The 21760-nt window shown below is 45.3% G+C and overlaps 2 protein-coding genes across 2 annotated transcripts; both read right to left on the bottom strand.

Annotated features, from left to right (window-relative positions):
• Positions 1-1124: 1124 nt before the first annotated feature.
• NME1 (NME/NM23 nucleoside diphosphate kinase 1) lies at positions 1125-6006 on the bottom strand. The gene is made up of 5 exons (XM_070393412.1): positions 5904-6006; positions 4391-4520; positions 2838-2939; positions 1870-1982; positions 1125-1427 (listed from the first exon to the last, which is right to left on the bottom strand). Exons 2-5 carry the CDS (start codon positions 4514-4516, stop codon positions 1310-1312), a joined length of 459 nt encoding a protein of 152 aa, XP_070249513.1. The 5' UTR covers positions 4517-4520; positions 5904-6006; the 3' UTR covers positions 1125-1309.
• A 12023-nt stretch (positions 6007-18029) lies between these two features.
• On the bottom strand, positions 18030-18368 carry LOC138995023 (large ribosomal subunit protein eL29-like). Its single transcript, XM_070395389.1, has one exon. The coding sequence runs from the start codon at positions 18366-18368 to the stop codon at positions 18030-18032; it is 339 nt and encodes a 112-aa protein (XP_070251490.1).
• Between the last annotated feature and the right edge of the window lie 3392 nt (positions 18369-21760).

Raw genomic sequence — 21760 nt, forward strand, 5'->3', positions numbered from 1 at the left:
CAGCCCCCATGGGGCTGATCTGGGGAGGGGCTGGTTGGGGGAGGGGCCGTGAGCGGTTGACCAGCCAGCCCCACCCCCTGGTTGAACTCCCTGTGGAGGGGCCAATTTGCATATTAGCCTTTTATTATATAGGATAATCACAGCACTGTACATGAGATCTCCAGTGTGGATTTTCAAATAAAAGATAAGTAAACTTCCATCTTATCTCTGTTAAAGAGTCAAATCAGTGTTCTAACAAATCAAAGCTACTTACAAGACTTCTGCTTCTTTTGAGGCCATCCCAGGGACCCAGGCCCACCATCTGCCTAGCTTTTCTGTTTTGGTGTAGTTTCAACTTCTGCCACTCCTCATCCAATCTCTGAGAGCCTCTCAAAGGCAGAAAGGATGCCTTTTATTTCCAATGAGTCCGCTGCCCCCAGGAGAGTCTTGACAACTGTGGGGTTCAAAGTGAGTTACCTAGGATGTGCTTCTGAGATATGTGGATAGTTTTGAGCCAAAGGCAACTTTACCTACGGGCTCCAGAGAAATCTCTGCCTCTCCCTTAACTGCCTAGCACTAAGTTAAAGGCCTTGTCCATAAGAAGACATCAGCGATAACCTCATTGGACCTACCTGTTCGGCAGGACAAACTACTGATTGCTGAACATGTTCTCCCTGCAGTGACCTGAAGCCCCAAGGTGCCTTACCTTAGCCCTAGCTAAGAAGGTGGTATACGCCTATTTTCCTTCCTGTCTTTGAACCTCATACATGTGGGCTCTCTGACTCTGTCATACGGATGTAATTACATTTGGTTATTTCCTCTTCGTAAACTGTCTCACGTCTATTTGATTAGAGCACCCAAAAGAACCTTGAGGGTAGAGGGAAGTTCCTTCCTCCCCCTCACAACCTAGCAGATCCTCCGCACCTGCCCGCTGACTGGCTCAGTGACAAGAGTGGATGGGATGCAGGGGGGAAAGGGACAGGCAAAGATCATGTGTGTGTATGTGTGACCTCTCAGGCCAATATAAATAATTTATGTAGTATTTATACTCTCTATTAGCTCAGGGTAGCCAGAGGATGTGAAAAGAAAAAAAAAGATTACAAAGCAATACAGCAACACAAAGTAACCAACGCGATGAATCCTAGTTAGGGTGAAACATTTTAATCTGAAGGTAGCATATAACACTGTACAGGGAACACTCGCAGCTCCAAGAGTGTCCCTCCAGATTAGAAGGAGGTTCTCAGAGATAAGTAGATCAGCTACAGTCTGGTCCCCTGCCTTGGGAGGGAGAGGAAATGGAGTGGGGAAAGCACTGTCGGCGGCTTTCACGTCACTCGTAGATCCAGTTCTGAGCACAGCTCTTGTAATCTACCAGTTCCTCGGGCCGAAACCACAAGCCAATCTCCTTCTCCGCACTCTCCACGGAATCACTGCCATGGATAATGTTCCTGGAGGGGAAGAGATGGCCACATTACCAAGACCACAAGGCTGAGCTGCCCAGAAGCCCCTCATTCCCAGTGCCAGAAAGCCCACCGCAGCAGAAAAAGCCAACGCTCATGTCACTAGTTCACGTTAAAAGAAAAAGCCCATGACTACCATTAATGTAGGGTGAAGACTGCCCCCCTAGCAACATGGATGCTAGCAGCGAGAGCCTTCGGGAAGGACTTTAGCCAGCCAAGTGTTGTACCAGGTTTTACCCTCCCATCAGAGGCACAACCACAGTGATGTTGACATAGAGAGAGCCTATAAAGCCAAACACCAACTTAAGAGAGAGAAAAACAACTGATTTTAAATGTTCTGCGTAGGGTATCATGTACATCGCTAGCTACAAGAACCCAAATTATATGGCAACTCAGATTTTGGAAAAGGATAAAAAGCACCAACTCCCACCTGCCAACTTGGATACAAAAGTCCCCTCGGATGGTCCCAGGTTTGGAGTCCGCTGGGTTGGTCTCCCCAAGCATCACTCGGCCTGTCTTCACAACATTCAGCCCCTCCCAGACCTTCAAAGACAAAAGAACATATGGTCAAGGAAGAAAACCCATCTCAGCAGGAAATCAGCAAACTATTACTTCAAAAGAAAGGTAAAATGCCCCCGTAATCTGACATTCATTCATTAAGCAAATTACAGTGGGGCTTGACTTACGAGTGTCCCGACTAACGAGTTTTTCGAGATACGAGCCATCTCTCGGTCGATTTTTTGCTTTGAGTTGCGAGCTAAAATTCGGGTTACGAGCCAGCTTCAGATACCCCACCACTGGCCCCGAGTGCATGTATTTCACTAGTTGGTGCAGCGAACATCACAGTGAACGCCACAACATCACGTGTCTCATTCGTTCACTTTATGATTTGACATACGAGTAATTTGAATTACGAGCTCCATCACAGAATGAATTAAACTCGTAAGTCAAGGCCCCACTGTATATATATATGGAGAGAGAGAGAGGTTTCTTCATTACCTGCCCATCCCCTTTCAAGTTGTGTAGGCAAGGAAAGCTATGAAAACACTCCTACTTTCTCTCATTCATGACTGCATCCCCAGGGTCTGGGAAAGAGCCTGGCAGAATGATGACTACCAATACATATTTGGAGAATTTCTGTGTTAAGTCCTGCCCTCCAGAAGCCTATAACCAGGCAGCCCCCTCTCGATCTCTCCCACAATGAGTCTTCAGTTCAGCAAGCAAATGTGTCTTGTCTTTAGTGGATCAGAGAGCTGACTCATATCTTAACTGTCAGTCCTCCCAACCCCAGTTTCCTCTGCATCAATGAGGACCTGGCATCAGAAGCAAGAATCACGGCACTCACTCTTCACTCTCAACTGAGTCATTCATATCAACACCCCACACGTGCACACTCACCATGGCAACCACTGGCCCTGAGTGCATGTATTTCACCAGGCCCGTGAAGAAGGGGCGGTCCTTCAGGTCGATGTAGTGTTCCTTGAGAAGGTCTTCCGAAGCCTATTCCGCAAGACAGAGAATGAGAATTGGCCCCCAAAACTACGAACCAGTGGCTACTTCCCACTCACCCATCCTGCAGTTTCAAACATGAGCTCTCAGCTCATTAATTCTGTTATAACCCAATTCATTCTCAGCAATACCAGAGGGGAGCAGTGACCAGGACTAAAAGTGCTTCAGCGTTGTTCAATTCTCCCCCTATTGTCCTTGACAGATCAGAATAAAACTACAGAATATTAGATTCATATCCAGCCATCTCATTTTAGACAAAATCTGACAATGCGAATTTTCCCTCACCTCCCTTCTCCACATCAGATTCAGATAACCCAGGAGACGCATGGCAGCTACGCCTCCTCCTACTCTTCACCAAGCCCGTACCCTTATTAGGAAACTGGACAGGAGAAAATATATGCATTTAGGAGTCAGAGAAGCCCGAGTTAAATTCCAGCTGCATCACTGACTGTGCTTTCAGCCGCATGACTTAACCTTCAAGTCTCAGGTTCCTCATCACTAACAACCACAGGCACAGGAGTAAGTACCTCTCAGGTTGTCACGAGGGCTGGGTGAGAACACCCATGTGCCCAGCACGTGGTAAATGTCCGACCAACAATACTTTGATTTCATTTGACCTTCAAACCTAACATAATATGCAAACTCTCTGGAAAGCACTGTTTGTCCAGTGCTTGGCTCTCATCATTGCATCAAGCTCTCCCCTCAGCATTAACACCAGTCTATTCCCTCTAATACTAAAGCAGTTTCTCTAAACATCACATAGGAACTAAATTGCAAATCAAACTAAAATTAAGATGCACTACAGAGTCCAAAGTGGACTCTTTAATAGAAAAAAAGATTGTCCCCTAACACTTTTTTTGAGAATGTGAAGTCTCCTTTCCCAGGTTTGTTTGAGGAAGGGTTCTTGGCCAATCAATCCTGTGCATTTTTTGAAATATTGCTTTGCAGGTGTTTTGAAATATTGCCATTTCAGGTGGGCATCCCCAATGGCAAAACCTACCCCCCCACACATGTCCCAGTGGTGGATGATGCCTAATATATGGGAGACGCTAAGTGTGTGGTAAATGATGGAATGATTTCCTTGGTGAAAACTACTTCCCTCAAAAGAGAGAAAAAAAAATCTCTAAACTTATCTGCTCAGGAAACTCAAGAGCAGAGCTCCATCATGCCCAGAGCTTTGAGCCAGAAATCACAGTCCTGCAGTAAAGATGGAACTCTGCTTCGCTAAGGAAAGTGGGGGCGATTCTCTAAAGTCCCAAATAACTCGGTTTGTTTCAAAACCCAAGGTGCTAGGTCACCGAAGAGTTCCCAGGTTCCAGAACATTTGTGTTGACCTTACATGGAGGAGCCTACGAAGAGGGGGAGGGGAGAAAGAGAGACTAAGCCACCATGCTCCCCTCTCCCACAAAAGCACAGAAATGGGAAGAAGGAAGTCCACTCACCTGCATGAATTTCATAGCAACAAGGCGGAATCCCTTCTGCTCAAAACGCTTGATGATCTCTCCCACAAGCTGGCGCTGGACGCCATCAGGCTTGATGGCAATGAAGGTGCGCTCACTGTTGGCCATGGTCCTGGGGACAGACAAGTGGAACAGCGCTGGACAGTGAAGCAGCAGTGACTATCCTGCCTACAGCATTCTCCTCCTCAAGCAGATCACCCCATAAATCTGGCTTACATCTGGCATGTCGACTCCAAGTCTCTCTAGTAAAAACCCAGTTCCTCCTCAGTCCTCTCATGTATGAGCTAATATTCCAGAGTGCAAACACAGGAGCTATCATTGCTACCCCATTTTATTTAATACACTTATATTGAGCGTCTACCGTGTCCCCATACTGTGGCAGAACTAAGGTAGGAGATGTAAAAAAAAAAAAAAAGACACTATCTTCCTCAATTATCCTGATGAGGCAAAATGACACTGATCATGTGAAAGTGACATCTGGTACAGGGCATATGAGATACGGTTTGACCTACTTAACACATCATGGCATTAGAACTGGAAGGAGTTTTAGAGATTATTTTCATTTCAATCCCCTTCACTTTACAGACGAGGGAACAGATCCAGAACACCAGAAAGAGGGCTAAATCCAGATTTCCCCATCCCCATGCAATTTATGCTACATCCTAAGATGTGATGAATACTCTGATTAACCAACAAACTGGATTGTGGGAGAACTTGAACCATTAGTAATACTATCTGATATGAGGCATCTGCTGGAAGGAAGCCTAGAAAGCACCTATTCCAGATCTTTCCTTTTACAGAGAAGATTCGAGACCGACTCTGCCTCCGCAAGATGAGGAAAGAGGCCCCTCACCTTGGCAGACAATCCCTAATGCGGATAACAGCCACCTCCTGGCTCTACCTTCCTGCACCTGAGTTAACCTCCTATTACAGCACCTTAACAATACACTTGAATCTTATGTTTGTGTGTCTGTCTTCCCCGGTGGTCTGTGGTCTGTTCCTGGCACCTAGCCAGGGCCTAGCACTAAATAAATGAAAAAAAAATGTCTTAAATGATAATCACCTTGCCCCTCCAAGAAAAAGAGGCAAAGTACAATGATTGGAGAACGCTCGAGACAAGCATGGATTCACCGGGAGAAAATGAGGCTGAAGAGCCAGAAATAGTCCCTATAGAAATCCCTCCACGCCCACCCGGACACACCCCTGCCATTCATTCTGCAATCGCGTACTAGAGCGCCAGTTCCGAGACCAGAGACAAGGCACAGCTGCTGTAGTCGCGGCCTGATGGGAAAGGCAGCCACGAGCCACCGACAAAGGCGAGTCCACGTGGCGTGGGACGTGCGCTGACAGGTTTGCACCTGCCCACCGGCGCGGCCCCACCCTTCTTCCCAGTCCGATCCCCTAGCCACCTCTCAGATCTCATCGGACCCCTGCACCTCCCCGCTCCCCCGCCCCATTGCTCTCCCTTCCTCTCAGGACCCTGAACCCTTCTCACCCTTCCAGCTGTTGGAGCTCCTACTCCGCCTCCGGTCCTCCGCACCGGAAACGCGCGCCCGGCCCCACGTGGTTGCCGGCACGCGCACGCGCACGCGCACGCGCGGAACCCTTCTGCTCAAATCTGCTACCGGGGAGCCCATTTTACGGAACACCACTTGCCCGCGGTTCTTCCGGTGAGTCGGTTGTCATTCTAGGGAGAACTTTCCGATCTTTAACTTCCGGCACTGCTTTTTCATGCTCTTCCGGCAGACCGCCGCCATCTTTTTTTTTTTCTTTCTTTTTTTTTTTTTTTAAGATTCTGTGACTCGCTTCCTGCTTTCTGGAGCGAATTGGCTTCCCGCGAGGTGGCGCTCATACTTTGCGTGAAGTCGACGCGCGCCTGACTCGGAGGTAGACTCGCTTTCTTGCTTTAGTTTACTCAACTTTTCCGGTCTGTCAAACAATAACTTCTTTATTGAATACCTACTGTGTGCCAGGCACTGTTCTAGAGCCTGCGGGGGATAGCAGTAACTCTCCTGCTACTGCTGGTGGCGTTGGGAATGGAGGCAAACAATAAAGAAATGGATATGGCATTATGTAAATTCTTTAAAAAAAAAACAACAACAACCAACGGAGGGGACGGTGGGCGACTGAAGGATTTAACTACATATTTTAAAAGGTTGGTTGAGGAAATCTCTCTCTCTGAGGAGAAGAGATGTGCATAGATGAGGGGGCAAGTTGGGTGGTTATCTGAGAGATGCGTTTTGTTTGTTTTGAATTGATTTTAGGGAGGAAGGGAGAGGGAGACAGAAACATTAACGATGCGAGTGAGTCGCTGACCGGCTGCCGCCTGCACGCCCCGCACTGGGACCGAGCCCGCAACCCCGGATCGAACCCGGGACCCTTTGGGCCACAGGCCGAGGCTCTATCCACTGAGCCAGACCGGCTAAGGCAGTTTGCTGCTTTCAGTACTGCTGATTGATAGACTACAAGACCTGGTCCTAGAGCCAGGTTCTTTTTTTCCCTTTTTTAAAGAATAGTTTATTGATTTTTAGAGAGAGAGGTTAGCGTGGACCCCGGGATGGAGCCAGAAGCCTTTTGGAACACAGGCCGCGCCCAACCCCCTGGGCCTCACCCACCTGCGGAGCCAGGTTCTTTTTATTTTTTATTATTATTATTTTTTTATATTGTTCCAGGTTCTTTTAAATGCTGATCCGGGTGAGGGAGGGCTTGCCCAGGCAGGTGCAGGAGAAGGGGGGTGAGCTGTAGATACGGGAAGGTCTCCTCTCTTCCTGGAAGCCATCCTAATTAGACAACTCCACCCTAACCTTCCTTTCCCAGCCCAGCCCGCCAGGCTGCCCCTGGTAAATGTTTCTGCAAACTAAATCAGACAACATTAAGAATTTAGAGCTAAAAGTCACCTTCTTAAACACTTTTTATTGATTGATTTGAGAGAGAGAGAGAGAGAGAGAGAGGGGAGGGGAGGGGAGAGAGAGAGAGAGAGAGAGAGAGAGGGAGAGATAGAGAGGGGAGGGGAGAGAGAGAGAGAGAGAGAAACATCAATTTGTTCCTCTTAGTTATGCATTCATTGGTTGACCCCTGACCTGGGATCGAATCCACAACCCTGGCTTATAGGAACGACACTGTAACCAACTGAACTGCTCAGCCAGGGCTACAACTAAAAGTAATCTTAATGGGCATATGGACCAGGCCCCTCTCCAGAAATCCTAGGAAGGGGTTTCCACCTCTGCTTGGAAGCTCCTCAAACATCAGATCACTGGCCTTCCACCCATCCTTTGCTAAAAAACAATTAAGCAAACTGCTAGTCAAATGTATTCATCTTCAAAAATAATAATGAGTACTGGCCCTAACCGGTTTGGCTCAGTGGATAGAGCGTCGGCCTGCGGACTGAAGGGTCCCGGGTTCGATTCCGGTCAGGGGCATGTACCTTGGTTGCGGGCACATCCCCAGTAGGGGGTGTGCAAGAGGCAGCTGATCGATGTTTCTAACTCTCTATCCCTCTCCCTTCCTCTCTGTAAAAAATCAATAAAATATATTTTAAAAAATAATGAGTACTGTTTAAATTCTTTTTTTTTTTTTTTTTTGAGAGAGAGAGAGAGAGAGAGAGAGGAAGGGAAAGAGAAAGGAACGTGGATTTGTTGTTCCGCTTATTTATGCATTCATTGGTTGCTTCTTGTATGTGCCCGGCTGGGGATCGAACTTCCTAGCTTGGCGTATTGGGACGATGCTGTAACCGAGCGACCCAGCCAAGGCCAATAATGAGAAATGTTTAGTGAACCGCTCTAAGATATCAACTATTTAAAGAGAGGAAGAGTGGTCACTGGGCTGTGTGGATAGAGTATGAAGAAGATTTTACTAGTATAGAAGAGTAGGATTTCGACATACAAAAATAAGATGGTAAATAGATAAGTCCGTAGGTATCACGAGACCAGAAAAATAGCTAAGAGCAAAAAATGGAAAGCAAGCAGGGAAAGGTAGGGAATGTCTGAGAAACTGATTAGACGCTCTTACAAGAGTACTGCTAACCCGTGAGGGATGAACCACCAGATTAGTGACAAACTTCGAATGCTAGTCTAAAAAGTTGAGACCCTGGGCTGTAGTTAATGGCAAGTCACTGGAGTTTGGGGGATAGGACAGTGACATGAGAAACATCTCAAAATTCTAGAACTCAAAAAAACTGTTGAAACTATTTACCAACTGCTTCCTCGCTGGGCGCTGGCCCTGTCTACTCAGGGTCTAAGACAGCGGTTCTCAACCTGTGGGTCGCGACCCCTTTGGGGGTCGAACGACCCTTTCACAGGGGTTGCCTAAGACCATCGGAAAACACATATATAACTACATATTGTTTTTGTGATTAATCATTATGCTTTAATTATGTTCAATTTGTAACAATGAAATTGGGGGTCACCACAACATGAGGAACTGTATTAAAGGGTCACGGCATTAGGAAGGTTGAGAACCACTGGTCTAGGACCTTTCTGTATGAGGTGACCGCCAGGTCCTTGACTCACCCAGGAAAGATTTAAGGAAGAATTGGAGTAAGAATAAAGCAGGTTTTATTCAGGTAGAGAAAAACAAAGAGGGCAGGGCTCAGCGCGGGCGCCCCTGTGAAAGAAGCTGAAAGTACAAAAGTACATGTCCCAGTGAACTAGGGCCAACGCCAGGGAAAGGTGTAGGCGTGGTCAGTTAGTCCTTGGGATTTTATGTATTTCCAAGGGTAAGGGGGGCTGTCTCCTCGCTTTGTGGCACCAAATTCTGACCCCGCCTTCTGATTGGGAGGGGGCCTGGTTGTGACTTTCCTTCCATTAACTGTTTTATCTTTGATCCTGCTGGGAGGTGGGGGCTCTGGTGGCAGGCTGTCAGCTCCTACTTCCTCATTCTACTTGTCGGGATTTTCCCCTAACTTCTTTCTCTCCTGCCTCAAAGCCATTTAATTCCCTCACTTTACAGAGATACAAACAGACCAAAAGATATGACCCAGTTTATTCAAGGTAATACTGCTATGGAGAGCTTTGTTTTAGACAGTAGAAAATCAAGTTATATTCCAGAGGGCAGATAGATTGCACAAGGAGAGGCTGGAAGCAGACACCCATTAGGAGGATGCTGACATCATCAATAATCAAGGTATGAAGATAACAGCTCTTCTGGATTAAAGTGGTCAAAGGAGTGTTTATAATAGAACTAGAGGCCCGGTGCATGCATTTGTGCAGGGGGAGGGGACCCTCAGCCTGGCCTGCGTCCTCTCACAATCCGGGACTGCTCAGGGGATGTAGCAGTGTGCGAAGTGGCAGGTGGCCAGGGAGGAGCCTGAGCCAGGTTGGGCACCACCCAGCTCAGCTGGGGGGGAGGGGAGGGGACGCGGGCTCTCACCGCTCTCGCCTGTCTTGCCGAGCTCTCACTGTTCTCTCACCATTCTCGCTGCTCCTTAGCATTGCTGGGGAGGCAGAGAGGTTCCTGCCACCACTCCTGCGCTCTCCAGCCATGAGCCCAGCTTCTGGCTGAGCAGTGCTCCTGCTGTGAGAGCGCAGTGACCACCAGGGGGCAGCTCCTGCATTGAGCATCTGCCCCCTGGTGGTCAGTGCATGTTATAGCGCCCGGTCGTTCCAGTTGTTCTGTCGTAATGGTCGCTTAGGCTTTTATATATATAGATTACTAGGATGAATGACAAGATTTGGGAGTTGATTAGATATAATGAACAAGGGATAGAGTGGACCTATATCATAGCAATAGTTAGAGTATGGCTCTGTTTTCAAAGGATGGGGGTTGATTCTGGGCTCAGTTACTTATTAATTATGTAACCTTGAACAAGTTACTCAGCCATCACTAAGCCCGAGTTTCTATATTTGCTAAATGGGAGTAATATTGTCACCATGATTGTTGTGGATTGGCCAGCTGGCTCAGTGGTTGAGCGTTGACCTATGAACGAGGAGGTCATAGTTCTATTCCCAGTCAGGGCAACATGCCCAGGTTTTGGGCTCGATCCCCATCACGGCACATGCGGAGGCAGCCAATCAATGATTATCATCATTTTCTGGGGTGTTATCCTGCATCTACTAGGGTTCAGGAATCTGGAGAAGGGGCTGTGAGTAAATCAAATAAACTAGACATGAAATTTGGAAGGCATTAGTTGGGGGGAGCCAGATGGAGCTCAGTTTTAATAACTAAGTTCCCCGAATCTCTGGACCCCTAGCTTTTTAGTAACACATTTTGCCCTATAGCAAAGCAGATATACATATCAAAGGTAAGGTTTGGTCAGGTTTGGGGAACTGCCTTTGGCTGTTCCAGCAGCAGGTAATAACATGCAGATTTTCAGCCCTGCAGAAGCCTCAAGGTTCATCAACCTTTTGATGAACTTATTGCATAATTATGACATGCTGGAATTCGCCTCCAGCAATCATTGATGTTTCTATATCTCTCTTCCCCTCTAAAATTAATAAAAATATATTTTTAAAAAATTATTGTGGAGATTATATAAAGTAATCCAATAAAAATTGTTTTAATTTTTTTAAATATGTTTTTATTGATTTCAGAAAGGAAGGGAGAGGGAGAGAAATAGAAACATCAATGATGAGAGAGAATCACTGATCGGCTGCCTGTGCATGCCCCCTACTGGGGATTGAGCCCACAACCCAGGCATGTGCCCTTAACTGGAATTGAACCCAGGGCCCTTCAGTCCGCAGGCCGATGCTCTATCCACTGAGCCAAACCAGCTAGGGCTGTTTTAATTTCTTACTTATTGATTTGAGAGAGAGAGGAAGGATAAGAGAAACATCAGTTGTTATTCCACTTATGTATGCATTCATTGGTTGCTTCTTGTATGTGCCCTGACTAAGGATCCAACCACAATCTGGGCATGTCAGGATGATGCTCTAACCAACTGAGCTACCAAGCCAGGGAATCCAATAAAAATTTAACAGTGTCTGGCACACAGTAAACAATAAGTGTCAGCTCTTTGGGTGTTTTTTTTTAGATTTTGGTAACCAAATTTTATACCTAATAAACTGTAACAATAACGATATTAACAGAAATAAGGAGACCAGAGGGTGCCGCCAGAAGAAGATGAATTTGGTGTCATGTTGAATCTGATGGTGGGTGATACAAGAGAGAAAATGTATAGTAATCAATTGAAAATACTTATTTTGGGGTCAGATGATACGCTAGGCCTATGTACAGAGAAGTGGGAATTATCTGCATAAAGGTGATCTGTAGGTCATCTAAACAGTATTTTAAAAGGAGCAATAATTACCATTCATTTGTTACACATAAATTAATAATAATAGCTAAAGTTTATTGCAAGATTGGTTTGTGCCAGGCAAAAAGTACTTTACTTAGCCCTGGCCGGGAAGCTCAGTTGGTTAGAGCGTCATCCAATATACCAAGGTTGCGGGTTCGATCTCTGGTCAGGGTACATACAAGACGCCACCAATGAATGCATAACTAAGTAGAACAATAGATCAATTTTTCTCCCTTTCTCCCTAACTTTCTCTAAAATCAATTTTTTAAAATGTAAGTCCTTTACCTGTAATAACTTACTTAATCTGCACAACTACTTAATGAGGTAAATCCCACTATAATCCACATTTTTAGTTGGGGAAACTGAGATTCATGCAGAGTGAGTGACTTGCTGAAGTTCAGACACCTGGAAGAGGTAGAAAGCCAATCCCTGCAATGCCAGAGCCTGAGCTCTAAACCCCGTGTGCTGCTTGACGGTGTGAGTGCTTTATTCTTAGGGCTCACTTCTGTGAGGGAATCACCGTGAGTGCAAGGAAATTATAATGGGAGACCTGCAAGACAGCTAGCTCAAATACCCTGCAAAGAATAGAATTGATTCAGGTCATGACTGTCCTGTTATTAATTATTTAAGGAATCAGAGCAACTAATGCAATATGCCCACATGTGAGAAACAGAAAGGCACCTTGGGATGCAGGGCAAAGAGAGAACATTCATAACAGTAATTAGGAATGAGCCCCCAGGGAATCGTCATGGCCCGTAATCAAGAATGAAGTATGAACCCTCCCACCTTTGACTCCAGAGTCAAACAACAAATCAAACAGCAGGATCTTTTGGTGAAGGACTTGCCTCTGTTTCACAAAAACTACACACAGCTCATCAGTCTGCTTCTGGCTCTAGACTATGCCCATGGAGACTGCCTCTTCAGTCTCCTGGGTAAGGCTCTCATCCCTGAGGAGGGAAGGAAGAGAGAGTGTTTGTGGAAACCTGCATTATTTGCTAATTGGAGAAGGAAGCCCTGAGACACTCACATAGTCTGGTGCAACAGCCATATCACCTGGGCACTATCCTAATTCCTACTTTATAGGTGGGAAAACCGAGACGCAGAAAGATTAAGCAATTTAGCCAAGGCCCCAAGACTAGTAAGTGGCAGAGCCTGACTGTGAATCCATCAGGTTTGTGCTTAAGGGTTACATGCTTAACTACCATACTCTGCACCATAGACTCTGATACCCCCAGAAATCATAGATTTCCTTGGCCCAGTGAGACCTTAAGGGTCACAATCCAACCCAGATCATATCACTCATCTTTTTCTTCCTTTTCAACTATGTTGCCTTCCTTTGACTCCCCTGCATTTTCTGGCCTAAGAACAATGACACTAATACCATTTACCTTTTCTCCTTAAACTCCTCAGTCCCATTTATTTTTACATTCTCTTACAAGCCTCCTCTTGTTTCCACTTTCTAAGCTTAAATATAATAAAGCCTTTAGCAAAAACATGGGCTCTTTGCCTGTAACCGAATCTCCACTTGCCTTGACCCTGGTCTAGTCTTTCAGACTAGAACTCTCAGGGGGGAAGGATTATGTGACTGAAGAGGCACAGAGCAGTGATTTAGCATTAATCTCCCTCTTGCTTTCATGTGGTCTGACTCTCCAGACCCAGGACCGCTACTGGGTCTTTGACATGGGCCTGGTATCTTTTGTCTTTACTGATGATGATTATGATACTAGACTGGTTCAGCAAGTTTCTCCTTCCTCCTTTCAGCCTCTCCAAATTGGGGCTGAATGTGTGCCCTGACTGGGAATCAGGCGACCTCCTGGTGCACGGGAGGAGGCTCACCCAACTGAGTCACACTGGCCTGGGCAAATCCCCCTCCCCCCTTTTTTAATCCTCACCCTAGAATATGTTTAGGGAAATGAAGGGGGAGAGAGGGAAGGGAGAGGGATGGCTGGAGGGAAGGAGAGAGAGAGAGAAAGAGAGAAACAAGGATCGGTTGCCTCCAGTACCTGCGTCCACCAGGGATCAAACCTGCAACCTAGGTTTGTGCCCCGACCCGGAACTTTTGGTGTATGACACGCAAACCAACTGGGCCACCCTGCCAGGGCTAGAACCCCTTTTTTGTCTACATAAAAAACAGACATTGATTTCTCACAGTCTGGAAAAGTCCAAGGTCATGGTGATGACAGCTTTGGTGTCTGGTGAGAATCTCCTTCCTCATTCATATAGTCTTCTCATTGGAATTTCCCAGTTTTTTTTTTTTTTTTTTGGTTTTTTTTTTTTTTTTTTAGCAGCACACTAATCCCATTCATGAGAGCTCCACTCTAGTGACCTAATCATCTCCCCACAGCCCTGCTTCCTAATACCATCACCTGGGGAGTTAGGGTTTCTTTCTCTTTTTTTTTCTACATTTAAAATTTTTTTTTTTGTTTAATTTTATTCCATCACCATTTATCCTCCCTATACCCTCTACCATCTCCACCCACCTCCCTTCCCTCTACCCCGGGGAGATAAGATTTCAACATATGAGCCCTGGCCAGTGTGGCTCAGTGGGTTGAAACTTTGTCCCTACACCAAAGGTTTTGGGTTTGATCCCTGGTTGGGGCATGTAGAAGAGGCAACGCATTGATCGATGTTTCTCTCCCCCCCCCCCCCCTTCTCTTTAAAATTAATAAGCATATCCTTGAGTATTTTAAAAATATTTCAATATATGAATGGGGGGGGGGGTGGTAGACAATCCATTGCACTAAATAAAAGCACACTTACCCCAAATCTGCTACAGGGTCAACACCTGTGGTTGGCTCCCCCCTGCCCTGATTCTGGGAGCCCAGTTCCTCCCAATGTATGGCTCTGGCATCTCGGTCTAAAGCCTGTGTGTACCACCACAGGGCAGAGAGCTGAGGGCCACAAAGCTCTTAAATAGTTGGTTTGACCTGTGGATGACACCTGTCTGTGCTCCCTCCAGCCCATTGACCAGAACTATTCAAATGGCCTTGTAACTCTAAGGGACCTAGGAAGTATGGAGGATCAGGTGGCATTCTGCGAGCAGGAGTTTCTTTGCCTTCTTCTCATGAGTGTATTCTACCCTGTACTCTTTCTTCCTTTCCCAGTCTAGTCCCAGCTCATCCACTTTTTTCTTGGACTTTAACCTTCTACCTCTAATCCACAAATTATAGTTTAATCTGATTCGTGTTTGGAATGTTTAATCTCCTGCCAGATGACCCTGCCTCTGCCCTTTCACGGGCATGCCTCACGGTGGAATGTTTTCTTCCTCAGCCCCATGCTTCGTTTTGCATCTAGTCATTTTCCAAGAGTTGCCCAGTTGAGAGTGGTCTGGAAAGACCCCCTAAAACTGGAGTTATTAAGAGCAAGAAACAGTCTTTCACAGGAGTGAGATGAAAAAAGGGGAACTACTGAAGGGAGAAAAGCAGGTTGAACTAATCCTCTGGAAGCCAGGTCCGGGGCCACTGCTGGTCCGCTCTCTCCCCAGGACAATGTCATACAGCTCAGACAAGAAGACTCTCAGAAAGGGCCCAAGCCCTCTGGTAGAAGTGGGTCTTCCTCTGCCACAGTTTACTCTTGTTCTGGTCAGAATGAATGTTAGTGTCATGGTTTTGTTTTTATTAAACACATGACAAGAGCAGTATTTGAGGAAACTTAAAAGTGAGAAAAATGAATACTATCAACCTAAAAATTACTGTTGTTTGTATATTTCTTTCCAGTTGTAGAAAAAAATATTTTCCCATCTATCCATCTTCAGTTCTGTAGCTGGGACTCTATAAATTAGACTAGCCAATAATAGATTCACAAAAGAAAAACAAATGGAAGTTTATTACGTGCATGGCACATATACACATGGAAGCACCAGTGATGAGCCACCCAAAGGAGTGGCTTCAGAATTTGGGCTAAAAAAAGGAAAAGGGGTTTGAGGTTTCTGGGTAGGAGAAGCAAGTTATGGGAATGTGACTAGGAAAAATATGGTCAATATGTGTTATTTAGTAAGTTGTGTTATGCAAATATGAATGGGTGCCCCCTCCATTCATAAGAGTTCTCAAGAATCCTCCTCTTCCTGGTTAGGGGAAAGGGAGACACCTTTAACAAATGGAAATTTCCTTTACAAAAAGAAAACTTGCGCCATTTTTTAATTGATTGATTGATTGATTTTATATTTTTTTTATTTTTTAAAAATATATTTTATTGATTTTTTACAGAGAGGAAGGGAGAGGGATAGAGAGTTAGAAACATCCATGAGAGAGAAACATCCATCAGCTGCCTCCTGCACACCCCCTATTGGGGATGTGCCTGCAACCAAGGCACATGCCCTTGTCCGGAATCGAACCTGGGACTCTTCAGTCTACAGGCTGACGCTCTAGCTACCAAGCCAAACTGGTCAGGGCATATTTATTTTTATTTTATTTTATTATTTTAAATCTTCTCCTGAGGATATGTTTTTATTGATATTTAGAAAGAGAGAAAGGGGGAGCGAGAGAAATATCGATCAGTTGCCTCCTGTATGCACCCCGACTGGGGATCCAACCCACAACCAGGGCATGTGCCCTGACCGGGAATCAAACCGGCGACCTTTCAGTGCATGGACGACTCTCAACCAACTGAGCCACGATGGCCAGGACTAAAAAAATACTTCTTACATTGAGAAAAAATATACCTCTTCATACCTTTGGTTGTAATTCTCCCTTTAGTCCCCCCCCCCAATATGACATGCTAATTTGAAGACAGTTAACTAATCTTTTTTTTTTTTTTTTTTTTTCACTAATCTTCTCGAAGGCTGCTCTTCAATAGGGTAATCATGTCCAGTGACTTCATGCGTTCTTCTCACGTCAGGGCTTCCAGTACCAACTGGGCCATTTCCCCCTGAACTTACTGGTACATAGCCTCTGTAGTTTTCAAGGAACAAAATCATCCCTGCATAAACCTTGAGAAGAAAATTCAGACTCCATACGGACATGGTGGATGTGATTTTGAAACTGACTTGTAGTAAGAAGAGATGCCCATAGGAAAGGAGTTGGGCGGTGGCCCCTTGCTAATAATTCTACAACAATTAATCACCTTCCCTTACTTTTATTAAACATGTATGTGCCAGGCACTTCCTAAGTGCTTTATGTGTATTAATTCTCTGAACCTTCAGAACAACCCCATGAAATGTGAACTCTTATTCTCAACCTCATTTTACAGATGAGGACACTGAGGCACGGAGAGTAACTTGCTGGAGACATCACAGCAAGTAAGGGGCGGAAGCACAATTCAGGCCCCAGCAGCTAACTACAGACCCCTTGTACTTTCTCACTGTTATTTATTGCTTCCTGCTTGGCTGAGATTTTGAATTTTAACATTTTTACCAAGCAGTCAAGAATACTTCCCTTCGAATCCTGATTTCTGGTCATCTGATAGTGGACAACAGAATGTTATTCCTCTGTATGCAACATTTACATTACATTAGAATGGGATATCATTACATTAGAAGGATATGTCTTCTTCTTCCAGACTCATAGCCTTATGTCAGATGTGTCATTGGCTTCTGACTGAATAATTTGAAAAAAGGGAGGTCGAATGGGACACTGAGCTCAGAGTTCACAGCTCTAGATACTTGTTCCAACACAGGCATAACTTGACACGTAACTGCGGAGGATTCCTCAGTTAGAAAATGTGGGAATTGGACTCGATTCCACACTGAGTAAGGGGCCTCCTGATGCTGAAATCTCATAGCCAGACAAGAAACTCTCCTGCCAGGGATTTCTAGCGCTGTGGCAGAAGGAAAGAGCAAATATACATCTTGAAAGAGGCAGGCTCTCTGGTTCCCTTTAAGTCACACATATAAAATTGAAATGAACACACTAGTGTCTGTTCCCTGCTTCTGATGTGTGAGGCTGTTGATTGGCAATGGTTACTATGCTTAAGTTTTCAACTGGCTCTATTGCCCCTTCTAAAAATAAGCCACTAGTGTTCTGGCTGAGTCATTTTCATGCATGAATATGTGGAGGAAAGAAGTGGCAAAGGTCATAGAGGCTCTGTGGATTATTTACCTTCTGACCAGACACCACAACTTGCTCTCAACCAGCCCCTCTCTTTCTGTTTTATGTTACGTAAGCTGTATATCTTAAATAGAAAACAACTAAAAACAAAACAAAACATATTCAACAGTATGTTATTATGTTTTAATTTGTTTATATCCTTTTCTCTGCGGGTGGATTGGCCTTGTCCTTAGAACTGGGTTTTGTATTTTTCTGAGGAATAGAAGTTGAAATGGGTTTTTTTTTTGGTCTGTTTCTTTGTTTATTGTTGTTTTGATAGATTCTGCCTCAGGTTTATTTATACAAATAGCATAGGAGGACACCAGCCCAGGGGTCACACCAGTCATCACATCAGCAGACAGAGCCTCTACCGTAGAGCCTTTGTGGGGGCCTGGGCACCTTTGGGAGCCAGAGCCTGAGTCTGAGCTGCAGCCACAGCTACAGCCTGGGGCTTGGTTTGAGCCTTTGCCTTGAATTTTGGCTGGCAGAGCCCAAGATCCTTAGTGATGCGCACCAGCATGCTTCCCAAACGTGGGTGAGCTATGTAGGCAAGTTGACTGCTGCCCTTTGGGATCTTGGGCTTGACCTCCTTGGGTTTAACGAGGGCCTCGATAGCCATGGCACGTGTATCATGGCCTTGGTGTTGTTGGCCTGTATCTTCTTGGTGGTGTTTAGCCTTCTTGTTGTGCTTCTTGGCAAAGCGCATGTTCCTCAGGAACTTGGGGTCTACCCCCTTAAGAGATTCATATCTTAGTAATCAGGATTTTTGTTTGTTTGTTAATCCTCACCAGAGGACATTCCCCCCCCACTAAGTGCTTTATGTGTATTAATTCTCTGAACCTTCAGAACAACCCTATTGATTATTTTTAGAGAGAATGGAAGAGAGGGAAGGAGGGAGGGAGAAAGAGAAAGAGAAGCATTGACGTGAGACACATTGATTGGTTGCCTCCCACATGCCCCAACTGGGGGGTCGAACCTGCAACCCAGGTACATACATGCCCTTGACTAAGACTGGAACCCATGACCCTTCTGTGTGTAGGCTGATGCTCTATCCACTGAGACACACCAGCCAGGGCTGTGATTGGGATTGCTTGAGGCCATTTCTGTGTCCTTTTCAGGATAGGTTGTGCGTGGTGTGGTTCTTGGACTTGACCATATCTGCACTGAAGCTCCCATCCTAGATAGAATTGTAAAGTGATTCCGACCAGTTTTCAGACGGTTTTTCTATTTAGTTTTCGGAGATTACTTCCCACCTTCTGGGACCTCCATCCCCTCTCCCATCTGTGTGGTCAGTGCCCCATTCTGCTTTCTATTCAAAGCTTCTCAATCTTTTTTTTCCCCATACATAGGATTTTATTTTGCACTGCTGCAGTAACTTCATTATAGACCAAGGGAGAAAAGGAAAAAAAAAAAAGGATAAAACCACCACAATGAGAAAATTACAAAAGCTTTTCTACTTTTTAACAGGATTTTCCATCTGGGAGATTTATTGTCATATTCCCTTCAAAATAGATAAAATGCTTACCATATTTTAAAGATTATAGGTTGCCAATGAAAGGAAAATTTTACACAGTCACTGTACATCAAGGTTGAAAAACTGTCCTGCATGAAAAATGTACTGAGAAATCTTGTGAATAAAAGAAAAAATTATTGTATGTAAGGAAAAGTTAGAGTCCTCATAATGTGCCAACTGAAAGTGGACATTCATTCTTCTTGGAGTTGCTTAGGTGGAGGAGTGCTTGCTTCTGCCCATTTCACTCATTATGCTGTGTTTTTACCCAACAGTATTCATTAAGGCAAACAAATCCTTTTCTGGAAAGTTCTTAAATAAATTGTGGGCAAATAGCAAAATTTTGGCATTAAAATAGGTTAACATGCTTGCTAACAACATCAAAAAATTTAAAACCCAGCATTAAAGCAATTCCTAACAATGCTTCAGTAGCTGTAAACTCCAGTTTAGATTTTTTTTCTTAATATTTCACTGAAAACATTTTATTAGCCTTTTGGATAGAAATGGGAATTTATTTGCCGGGAAGGATGATCCCATCACACTTATGCTGGAACCAGCACGTGGCTTCCTCTTCGCTGATTCTGAGTTTGGCCCCTGTGCAGCCTGTCCTGCATTTCTTGTCTGTGAAGCTAAAACCTGGCCTACCCAGCACCACACAGAAGTCCAGGCCATAGATACCAATGCTTGGGACATATCTGATGATCTCCAGATCAATGTATTTCCTGGATCCCAAAACCAAGGTTTCCAGTATCTGAGAAGTTATTTTTTGGTAAATCGTACTGTTGCACCTTCAGAACTTGCGCCAAGATTTCTTCTGCCTCAGCCCCATGGACAGTGCAATAGACAGGAGTCTTTTCATTTCTCCTAATGCCAAAGGATCTGACAGTGTATCTAGCTCTGGAGAACACAGGATTCTGTCCAGTGAGGTCTAGTCAGCATCCAGTAGTCTTAGAAACGAGGTCCTGGGTCTATTGCCTATTGAAACAGAGTTTTTAATCAAACAAAACATAATATCTTGGCCTCAGTTGTGTTTTAGCTCCTGAGCCAGGAAAGTGGAATGATCCCACAGAGCAAATCCTTGCGAAATTGAACGATTCAACTCCATGGCTAACATCAAGACCAAATGCTGTGATCAATTACCACTACACCTACCACCAATCAGTAGTGACCACAACTTTAACTCTATTAGTTACCATGATTAATGATTTTCCCCTCTATATATCCATCCTCTGGAAGCTATTGGGAAGCCATCGGGGAGACGGGTCTTTGAGTGTGAGCTACCAATGACTCCAGGCATGGCACCATGTTCTTAATAAATCCTTACTTTCTTGGCTGCAAACTCCTATTCATGTTTTATTGGGCTTTGATGCAGACCAATGGACCCCTTCAGTCAGGTACACAAGCTTAGCCTGATAATTTATTTTTAAAAATATATTTTTATTGATTTCAGAGAGGAAGGGCGAGGGAGAGAGATAGAAACATTAATGATGAAAAAGAACCATTGATGGGCTGCCTCCTGCATGCCCCCTACTGGGGATCAAGCCCAAAACCCAGGCATGTGCCCTGACCAGGAATCAAACTGTGACCTCCTGGTTCATAGGTCACCGTGGCTGGGCTAGCCTGGGAATTTAGAGTGGGGGTGTTGATAGTGGAAAAAGGGCTCTTCCACAAAGTCATGAGAAAAGAATTTGAGTGACCCAGCATAGGAGGATGAAGTGTAGTGTAAGATTTATTAGAGTAGAAATAAAAGACTGCCCCAGGTTCCTGGTGTCTCATCCATGGCAGGTGGCTCAGCTCAGTCCCACTGTGGAAGAAGTTCAGCCTTGTCTTCACCAAGCCCAAAAGAAGGGGCAGGGTCCAAAAATTCTGTGCCATTGGCTCAGCATCTACAGGGTATAATGCAGTTCAGTCCATGCCAAAGCTTAGTCCAGCTCAGTCTCTGTCCCCACCTGGTTAGCTCAGTCTCCATTCCTGGCTGCCCTCCAGCCAGTGCTGCATTGCCATACCCAACCCCACACTTGGGCCCATGTCTGCCAGCCCCTTAGCAGCTGGACCCACAGGGTGCTACGGAGATTGAAGGCAAGGGAACAGAGGAAGAAAAGGGGCAAATGCATGCTCCCCAGAGAGGCCTTGATTATGCTTGGATTATCATCTTGGGCTTGGGACAGAGCCCACCCTCTTTCAAATTAAACAATCTCTTTCCTAATTCTTTGTGGGCTTGTGTTGGGTCCTCCCCCTAACCAATCCCCTTTCTAGAGCTTCCAGGGTTCTTTATCCAATTCGATCCTTTTCCCAGGCTAGGCACCTCCCCTTTGTGGTTGCCATCTTGGCTCCTACTACACATGCACCCAGCAGAGGAATTTCCCCTTTATTGTTTTTATCTCTTCCTCAGTAATCCTGGTTAATGGCCTGTTGTCCCCCGGGGAACCCACTTTGGGGATTAAGTCTCCTTGGTGGAGGATGAAGGATGGGTGGTCCCCTGGGGTGTCTGAAGCTGTAACTGCCAGACTTAAGTCTGATTAAGTGTAACTTCCAGACTCAATCAGGCCCAGCCAGTCTAGCTCCCTTCTCTCTTGTTGACTCCTTCC

The sequence above is a fragment of the Myotis yumanensis genome, unplaced genomic scaffold, assembly GCF_028538775.1.
Source record: "Myotis yumanensis isolate MYYU_CA2020_CCGP unplaced genomic scaffold, mMyoYum1.0.hap1 SCAF_16, whole genome shotgun sequence".
Taxonomy (NCBI): domain Eukaryota; kingdom Metazoa; phylum Chordata; class Mammalia; order Chiroptera; family Vespertilionidae; genus Myotis; species Myotis yumanensis.

Bases quoted from the DNA above. Each gene is read 5' to 3' on its own strand.
- NME1 (XM_070393412.1), bottom strand. From the start codon at position 4,516: ATGGCCAACAGTGAGCGCACCTTCATTGCCATCAAGCCTGATGGCGTC. The intron at 2,940-4,390 runs GTGAGTGGACTT...CTTGCGGAATAG, and splicing joins TTGCTATGAAATTCATGCAG to GCTTCGGAAGACCTTCTCAA. The intron at 1,983-2,837 runs GTGAGTGTGCAC...TTGTCTTTGAAG, and splicing joins CAGGGCCAGTGGTTGCCATG to GTCTGGGAGGGGCTGAATGT.
- LOC138995023 (XM_070395389.1), bottom strand. From the start codon at position 18,368: ATGCGCTTTGCCAAGAAGCACAACAAGAAGGCTAAACACCACCAAGAA.